Source organism: Caenorhabditis briggsae, assembly GCF_000004555.2.
Source record: "Caenorhabditis briggsae complete genome, chrV, whole genome shotgun sequence".
Lineage (NCBI taxonomy): Eukaryota > Metazoa > Nematoda > Chromadorea > Rhabditida > Rhabditidae > Caenorhabditis > Caenorhabditis briggsae.
Genome location: NC_013488.2, coordinates 4580379 through 4590008, shown reverse-complemented (window position 1 = coordinate 4590008; position 9630 = coordinate 4580379). Strand labels below are relative to the sequence as shown.

The following is a 9630-nucleotide window of genomic DNA, read 5'->3' as shown; positions in this document are numbered from 1 at the left end:
TTTGATCTGCGTACTCGACTTTTTGGAGATTTTCCATATTGAGTCGAATGAATTTGAAGCCTTGAGTGAACTTTTTCAATTGGTTTTCAGCGAAAACTGGACTTTCAGGACCGTAATTCAGAATTCGTCCTGCCTCTTCCAGAAGATATCTCACGTCAATTAGGACTTTTGCGTTTGGGGCATCGGTATCACAGAATAGAAGAAATTCTGGCCGACCCACATAGGATTCAATGGCAAAGACAATAGGATACTTCCCAAAATTCGAAATCTTACAAAACCCTGATACTCACATACTAGCATATTCCTTTGGCAGATCGCTAATCCATGTGGTATCAAAACTTGCGCGATCCTTGTCCATACAAACATTCCGAAAGAATTTCTTATAAGGTTTTGAGTTTTTGTACACTCTTCGAAATGTTGCGGTTGATGAGCAAGTGTGGAACTTCATGAAGACGTGCCAAATGGAATTCAGAAGTTTCATCTGGAATCCAACAATTCAGTTTCCTTTCCCAGCTACACGGTAGCATACCTGAACATCTCTTTCCAAAAGCTGAAACTTGTCAAAACGCATTATCCATTTTATCACTGATATGAAATAATACTCAACGACATCTATGAATTCGACCCGCCCGAATTTTCGGAAAAATTTCATATTTTCAGAGTCCAGTTTCAGAAAATTAACGCCAAGACTCAACTTCTCTAACTGAGTCTCCGCGATTAATGGAGATTCGCATCCGGAATTTAGAAGACGTAACGCTTCAGATATCAATTTGTGTACATCAATGAATGTTATCAAATTAGAAGGTCTGGGATCACAGAACATCAAAAATTCCGGGCGGCCAAGGTAGGAAGATGGACTTGTCGGAATCAATTGATTTCCATATTGGAATTCTAGGAAAATCAATGTTCAAAAAAATTGAAAAAAAAAACAAACTTTTAGTTGTCATTCCAAATTTTAGACACTTCCGAAGCCGACATGGTCTACACAGACATCTGAAAGAAAAATCGAAACAATTTTAAAATTTAATCCAAAAATGTTTAAATTTACTTTTCATTATTTCCAGGCCTCCTACAGCATTTTACATTTATAAATTCGGAATTTGCATATCTTCTGAAAATTTTAAATTTCGCGCCAAAAAAGCTGTCCGAACGCACGTGGGTTCAGGCGAGGGGGTCAGAAAGCTCGCCCCAGCTAACTCGTAGGCCAGCCGAAATTAACTAATTCAAAATGACACGTGGATTTCACGTGGTTGTTTCTAATGTTTTTTTAACGATACAGAAGGCTATGAATTCGTTTTTTTTTTCGGCGAATACTGCTCCATTTATGTTGCTGTTCTCCCTAAATTGCCCGAGGAAGGGCAAGGCAATATATGACCATTTATTGAAATTCATGACATATAACAAGAGAGATAACAATTATTATTAAACCCATTTGATCCATGCGACTTCTCACGATGATCCATCCGACTTCTCATGTGCACAGCTTGTGTCGTTGTTGTCTTCGCAATCGGATACCGGATTCTGGTTGCTCTGAAAATAGAACGAATTATTGAATTGCTTCTAATGAACAATTAATAATTATGGAAGAACCTCAATGCATTCAATATCACCTAAGGACATGACATCCGAAATATATATGAGATAGTATTCCTACAAATTTTATCCAAATGTTATGTCAGGGTTATAATGGCTCATCAAAGTTTACTCACATCCACCATCGAAGTGATATCCTTCGCTTCGTTTTAAAATCACAGATTTATTGACAGATGAACGAAGGCGAACGAAGATTACTTCAGCTTCTTCTTGATGCGGAGATCGTTCGAGTGTCCGCACTTCTTATTCCTGCAGTTGATGGCACGTGGTGGGAAACGATGGTAGCCCATTCTGCTGTACTTCTGAGCGAGCTGACGGAGCGATAAATCGATGATTCCTTTACGAAGACGGAAAACCAAAACGAAGCTTGATCGTCGGCTCGTGGTCCGTATAGAAACGTTCGAATCTTCGCACCGTCGCTGGGAACCTCTGTAAAAAACATGTTTCCACAAAACTGCGATTTTCAAAACACTCACATGAACTGGGGCGCGCTTTCTGACCCCCTCGCGTGAACCCAAGTGCGAACGCACCTGAAAAAGGCTGCGCAGGCTCGACACGACCTGACTTCAAAATGTGTTCCATGAGATTTCCGGAGACAAATTTTGCAGGAATTTTAAGCCATTTCTAAAAAAAAGTGTCCGTTTTTCAAATTCCTAGAAATAGAGCTGACAAAAAATGATGAGAAATATAACTGCTTTGAAAATGTATCAAAAGTGTACAGTAGAAATTTTATTTGAGTTCAATATTTGGAAAAAAAGCGAGTATGTATGTACAAAATGAGATCTGGAAATATACAAAATTTACAATTCAAAAGTTATCGGAATATTAGTAAAATCCAGAATCCTCAAACATTTCCGGGTGCGAGAATTCAATTTTGAGCACGTTGAACACTCGACCCAGCTCCATTTTTGGGCGGCTCTCCCAGATTGCTTTCTGAAAAAAATTTGACCGCTTAACTCGCTTTGTTGTATTTTTACAGAAAAATAGTCAATTACAAAAATGAAGGTATTGTTTTGTTTATTATACTCTAAAATTTTCAGACAAATCTCAAAACTCCGCATTCTTTTTATTATACATGATTTCAAAGCTGACAATTTTTTACTTGAAAAGTCAAAATTTGATAGATTTTTATCCTATACTGTAGGCCAACAACTGCGTAGTTATGCCCTCTCACCTGAATAGCGTTATTGATTTTCATGAGTTTGGCCAGTCGCAAAAAGTATCTCGGTCGGTTTTGCTCTTCCACATAATAATGATGCAAATCGTTCGATAAGATCTCTAAAAATGAATCGGTGACTCTTAGAATGTCTCCTTGGTATCTTTTGCCGGCATATTGGAAGCATAGATGAGCGAATAGAAAAGTATATTCCTCTTCTGTAGGTTCGAGTTCTTGTAATGCAGCCAGAATGTCAAAATCGTGACAGGTTTGGACCATGAGGTATCTGAAACGATTTTTGAGTTATTTGAAGTTTTTTCACCAATTCGTACCTCATTACATGCTCTTTTGGATAATCACTCATCCATTCTGTATCAATCGTAACATTTTCCATATCCATGAACACATTCTTGATGATCACATTGGATTTCTTCGCATAAGGATACATTTTGTGATACGCCATAGTGCCAACATATTTGTGTAACTTTTGAAAGACATGCCAGATGGATTGTAGGAGAGTCATCTAAAAATCAGCATAACTATTTTAAAGTACGGTATCCCTTAAATACCTGAAAATGTCGATTGAGCTTCTGAAACTCGTCGAAATACATTAACCACTTGGTTACCAATAGAAAGTAATATTCCCACATCTCCATTAATTCTTTTTGATCTGCGTACTCGACTTTTTGGAGATTTTCCATATTGAGTCGAATGAATTTGAAGCCTTGAGTGAACTTTTTCAATTGGTTTTCAGCGAAAACTGGACTTTCAGGACCGTAATTCAGAATTCGTCCTGCCTCTTCCAGAAGATATCTCACGTCAATTAGGACTTTTGCGTTTGGGGCATCGGTATCACAGAATAGAAGAAATTCTGGCCGACCCACATAGGATTCAATGGATGGTGGTGGGAGAGTGAATTGGCCGACTTGGGGAATGATTTCTCGGTTGTATTGGAATTCTGAAATTTGGCACATTGTCTATTTTACCAGAAAAAAACCTAATAAACTTACTAGTGGTATCCATTCCAGCGTCTCTGCATTTCTGTAGACGACACGGTTTACAGGAATAGCTGAAAATCCGTAAATTCAATTATTTTTAAGAAAATTTTTTCAGAAATGTTGAAATCGAAACATTTGAAAGTTCAAGTATTTCAGTTTCTCAACAATTAAAAAAATCTCAATTTTTCAAATTTTCGAGATTTTTAGGACTATGATAACAAAAATTTATGAAATGTTGAAAAAAAACGTTTTGCATCATTATTTGAATACATATTCTTTTCATTTCTAAACTCACGTCTCCTGATCACACGATCCTCCACGACAGCTCATTTTGCTCCATTTCGACGATGCTGATCTTCTGAAATCGCTGAATTTCTTGACTTATATTTTCCGAGAACAACAACCGCTGACCTGAAAAACGCAGCACACGCTCGACAACTGATCACTCCAAAATGATTTCCATGTGCGGCTTGATTACAAACTTTACATGCAAATGGAGATGTTGAAGTGGAAACAACGTCCATCATTTTTTATAGGAAAAGTGAAATAATGGGTGATATTCGATGCCAAAATTCTGTTTGTTCTCGGGCGGAATTGGGAAAATAGAGAGAAAAAAAAGAGACGCAGATTGTGAGAAGACAATTTGCCAGGGAGACGACAGAGAAAACGACAAAAAAGCATGACAATGAAAAGATGACGAATTGAGGAGATGGAAGAGAAAAGTGCAACTGGGGGACTAGTTTTTTTAAAGAAGAAGTGTGGAATAAAAACAGAGAGTGAAGATTCTGATATATGTTTATCCTTAGATTCTGATATTCTGTAATTCTGAATTTATGAAATTCTGAAGTCCTGGAATCCTAATAATCTGCGATTTTGAAACGCTGAAATTCTTAAAACTAGATGTTCGGAAATTTTGAAATTCAAAGTTCGAAAATTCTAGCAGACAGAAATTTTTGGATTCCGAAGTTCTGTGTTTGTGAGATTCTAAGGTTCTGAGATTCAAAGATTCTGTGATTCTGAGATTCTGAGATTCTGAGATTCTGAGATTCTGAGATTCTGAGATTCTGAGATTCTGAGATTCTGAGATTCTGAGATTCTGAGATTCTGCGATTCTGAGATTCTGAGATTCTGAGATTCTGTGATTCTGAGATTCTGAGATTCTGAGATTCTGAGATTCTGAGATTCTGAGATTCTGAGATTCTGTGATTCTGAGATTCTGAGATTCTGAGATTCTGAGATTCCGAGATTCTGAAATTCTGAAATTCTAAAATTTTTTAAGTTCTGAATTCCTCCGAGTTGAAATTCTAGAATTATGAAATTCAAAAATTCAAAAATTAGGAATTCGTAAAATTAGAAATTCAGACATCCTGAAATACAGAAGTTTAGAAATTCGGAATTTCGGTAATTCAAAAATTCAGATTTGCTAGCAGTTGAAATTTTGAGTTTCTCAGATCCTTAGATTTCTCTTTTTTCTGAAATTTTAGAATTCCCAGATTATGAGATTATGAGTTTCTGTGATATATCTCTTCAGAACTCGGAAAATTCCAAAACTTTGAAATTCTGAGAGATCATTCACATTTTAAGTTCAAAAAAAAACTTCATTCACAACCAAAAAACATCACAAATCCTCCAGTTTTTCATAATCTTTATGTAAAAAATCTTTTCGACAAATTGCTCCTCTCAAAAATCGTTTCCCAATTTTCATAACAAATAATTGTTCGTTGGACCAGGACAATTCGAAAACCTGTGTATGTTGAGCAGCGTTATTAACACTGAAAAATTGAAAAAATTTAATTTTAAATTTTGAAATCCCACTATTCAGGGCCAATAGGTTCGTTTTCCGGACGAACATCAAAATGGGATAGGATATCAAATATCGAAAATTCTCGGGTTACGAAAATTTCGAAAAATGAAAAAATAGGTCGCTTAGTGAATCGAAATTTCTGGAATTCATATTTTTTGAGCATTCTGAAAAATTGAAAATCACCTCAATACACTTCCATACATCTGCTGAATTCATTGAATAGTAAGATAAACTGAAGCTTTCGAGATGTAAAAAAATGTAGATAGGAATTGAAATTTTCTCATCAATTCGAAGCTCCTTTAAAGTTTTCCATTGCTCAGTAGCAACTAATTCATCTAAAACCGCTTGGGTCTTGATTGGAAATTTTCTAATGGCCAATGAATCGAACGTTTTGGAATCCATAGCTTTCACAAAGCTCAGAAGGCTTTTATCATCAATTTCTCCATATTGAAATTTTAATTTTTGAATCTTGAGCTTCAAATTATTTCCATCAGATAACAAGCAAGAAACAAGATTGTTGATGACGTCTGGAATTATTTTTTGAAAACGAAAAAGTAAATAAATTTCAAAAAAAACCTGGTTGTCTCTGAAAGTTATAATGATCCACCGTCAAAAACTTCACTTCCGATTTTCGATTTTTGAAAATCAGCAGAAAATCCTGAATAACCAATTTCGGCTCGCTTGCCTTGTCGTTGAGAAGAATCCCATTTTGCTCAATAGAGAAATAAATTTGGTTTCCAATTCTTGGTTCCAATTTCACAGAATCCAGAATAACCGGACAACTATTCACTAGATTTTTCTCCGATTTTGAGCATTTTCGTAAACGACATCTATAGTTATTTTTTGAAGATTGAATTGAAAAACAAATTACCTTGATTTATAATCTAAGTTTCCAATCACATCTTTTTTGAAAATAGCAGGTAACTTTGACCAAAACTCCATTTTCAGTTTTTTGCGGAATTTCGAATTCTGACAAATTTGATGACAAATAACACTTTATACAAATTTCCTTATCTTTTTTCGGTTTTCCTGTTTGCATACTACAAGATTCATCCTTCTTGTGTCAACATTAGTAAATGTTTAATTTTGGAATACAAAAATCGGAATTCTGAAATGGAGATTTGAAAGTGTTGATTCGCAATTTGTAATTCGGAGTTATGGGGAAATCTGAAATCTGAAATCTGAAATATTTTTCCGAAAAATTGATCCCTGTTAGCAATATTTTGTATTATTCAAAAAAATTAATTTATGGGCAACATGATCTATATATATTTAAAACTAGAGCATAGATAAGTTAAATTATAAATCAGTAAAATTGAAACCAAATTCACGGAGATTCAGATAAACAGCGACATCCATTTTCAAGCGTTTCAAAGCATCACAAGAGACAATAACGCCGTAAATTGATTGAGCGTCAACTTTGAGGATGAAGACGTTGTCGCTTGATGGTATCGCATGTTTCGATACATGGTTATAGTCATGGGTGGAGCTGGAAAGATCTTGCAATCTCAGAGTCTTAGATTTTAGAAATAAATTTTAGGATTTTTCACTCACATAGAATATCTCGATTTTTCTGGCAACTTCATTTTTTCGAAAAGTCCCACTAAGAAGTTTTCATCAATTCTCGCTCAGCCATAATTGCGAAAAAACTGTCCAAAGGCAGAGGTTCGGTTTGGAATTTCTGAAAGACACAACTATTTTTTTCTAATTCAAATCTAACCTACCTTAACAACTTTCACAACCTCTTCCGGCTTTGCAGACGCCAATTTCACTTCGAAAGTATTCAAATGAAGGAAGTTGTCAATTGGAACTGACACCAGCGGCATGATGGAAACTTTTTTAGCCTTCTTGAACTGCTCCGTGGCCACCAACATGCTCACCACCTCTGGTTCAATGTCGTACCCTTCAATTTTGATGGACATCAGAATAGAAGTGTCAAAGAATGGAAGAAGTTCACAAAATTCGGCCACCAAGTTTCCATGAAAATCAATTTCGGTCACACGGATAACAAACTTCGGGCACTGTTCCTTCTTCAATAAGACAATTCCTGTGACAGCGTTCTTCAAAAAGTCATCCATTCTTCTTCCGGCAGTCAGTCTCAATGTCTTGACCGTGGTCTTTTTGTGCTTGAAAATCCGTACAAATTCTTCTACGGCCCTGTCTCTGATGTAACGTTTTTCAGTGACAGCTACTCGGTCATTGGGGAGTTGGACGCAGTATCGGAAGGAGAATTGTTGTTTCTCTGGAATAGGACGTTTGCCACAGTAGAAGCTCGATATGGAAAGTGATTTTAGATTGATTGGGCAACGAGAAACAATGTCGTTTTCGGCTCTGGAGGTGAGTTGGAAGGCGAGTCTGGAAAAATTCGTAAAATTTAACATTCGCGCGGGATATATAGGATCTGAAGGGCCACCCTAGTATTCATGGTATCCTTCAACCTATGTGACTTTATGATTCATGGTACCATTCGATTAATGGTACCTTAGAATTGATGGTACCCTTGAGCGGATTCGTGTAGTCATGGTGTACTTGTATCCATGGGACCATAAAATTGATGGTATCCTTGGATTCATTAGACTTAAAGATTCAAGAGACTCTTAGATTTATGGTACCCTTGGATCCATGGTATTTTCATGTTCATGAGACCCTTGGATTCATGGGACCTAAGAATTGACGATACCTTTGAATTTATTAAACATATAGATTCATAGAACTCTGGATTTATGGTATTCTTGGATGTTAGGACATATAGATTTATGGGGCCCTTATGCTCACAGGACCCGTGCATCCAGTGGATTTAGAATTGATACCACCCTTGGATTCATGGGACACTTTCAGTAATGGAATCCACAATATTTAAGAAACACTATGAATCTATAAAACCTAACGCAACCTTCTGATTATTAGGTTCTGGAAAACCATGCCTTTTTTTAACTCCCAAGGAATTCTTAAATGTGAAAGATCCTGATTGTGAGATCTGTGAAACCATCAAGCCTGTAATATTCCTTAAATCCTTGTGACCTTTGAAAGGGTTTGAAATCCCCCAAACTCACCTGGAATCTCGATCCAACAATGTCGCGACGTCTACTTTGAATCTCATCGGAAGGTCTTGCCAAGTTACGATCTTCCCGTTTTCCATAATATTGAATCACAGTTCAAAGACTTTCGTATTTCTATCTGGAAAACATTGGAAGCAAATTCGTGGGAGAATGAGAAAAAATCGTTTAGTCGGAAGATAGAAGGAGCGCATACATAAATCAAGGAGAGGAGGACACCCGGCTGATAAAATTAATGACCTGGTCGTTGCGCGGTAAATGAGTCAGAAGGATACCTGTCCCAGGTAGGGGGTAGCTAAAAGCTAATTAGCTCTAATTAGTCTAATTAACAACTGAGAACCAGTCATGGGCCTGTGATTCTAAATATTTGATTTCCTGACCTCTCACCCTTCAATTTATATACCCATTCCTTTTTCGTCCTGATGTTCTCTTGTTTGTACTCTATGACCTTGTGACGAAACCGAAAGTTGGTTCAGTTCTCTAATCTACTTTTCAACGAGAAAAAAGTCTATAAAGGAAAAAAAAAGAAGAAAAAAACGCTCATAATTTCTCTGGACACACAGTATTTTGTCTAGTTTAGTAAAAAAAAAATTGGAACCAGTTCTCTAAATTTGCGCCGGTTTCTATCAGACCTAATTGGAAAAAGTGATCTAAAAGGAGAGATAGGACGGTTGTTCGATTAAAAAAAAAAAGAAGCGAAAAAGTGGAAACGAAACGGAGTGGTGATTTATTGAAGGACAGAACAGTGATGTCGGGTTGAAACGGTACACGCATTGAACACAAAAAAGTTTGAGGTAAGAAAAAAAAAGGCGTGCCAAGTTTTTTTGTGGTTCATCAGTTCGAAAAATCATCGAGCGTTTTGATAAGAGTATATTATAAGTGCGTGTAGACTGAAAAAGTGTAATTCAGAAATCGACGGTTTCAATGAAAAGGGCCGAGTCTTCTGTTTGCTTAAGTCATTTTTGCAAATATTGGATCTGAAAACAGATTTCAGCCGCACAACACGTTGAAAAAAGTTCAAGT

At 36.4% G+C, this 9630-nt stretch overlaps 3 protein-coding genes across 3 annotated transcripts in view; all 3 read right to left on the bottom strand.

The window, feature by feature from the left end:
* CBG01227 overlaps positions 1 to 2175 on the bottom strand; it is a gene marked incomplete at both ends in the record, with an annotated part of 6289 nt that extends 4114 nt beyond the window's left edge. The window contains 3 exons of the mRNA XM_045236952.1: positions 291 to 481; positions 530 to 891; positions 1950 to 2175. Coding sequence (XP_045091779.1) covers positions 291 to 481; positions 530 to 891; positions 1950 to 2175 — 779 coding nt within the window. The remainder of the gene's footprint in view (positions 1 to 290; positions 482 to 529; positions 892 to 1949) is intronic.
* A 243-nt stretch (positions 2176 to 2418) lies between these two features.
* Positions 2419 to 4274, bottom strand: Cbr-nhr-228 (the record flags this gene model as incomplete). Its single annotated transcript, XM_045236951.1, has 7 exons — positions 2419 to 2544; positions 2768 to 3035; positions 3082 to 3272; positions 3319 to 3707; positions 3760 to 3818; positions 4043 to 4105; positions 4159 to 4274. 7 exons carry the CDS (start codon positions 4272 to 4274, stop codon positions 2419 to 2421), a joined length of 1212 nt encoding a protein of 403 aa, XP_045091780.1.
* A 472-nt stretch (positions 4275 to 4746) lies between these two features.
* On the bottom strand, positions 4747 to 8690 carry Cbr-fbxa-137 (the record flags this gene model as incomplete). Its single annotated transcript, XM_002635950.1, has 3 exons — positions 4747 to 4995; positions 7276 to 7906; positions 8605 to 8690. The coding sequence occupies 3 exons, from the start codon at positions 8688 to 8690 to the stop codon at positions 4747 to 4749; spliced, it is 966 nt and encodes a 321-aa protein (XP_002635996.1).
* Positions 8691 to 9630: the final 940 nt, after the last annotated feature.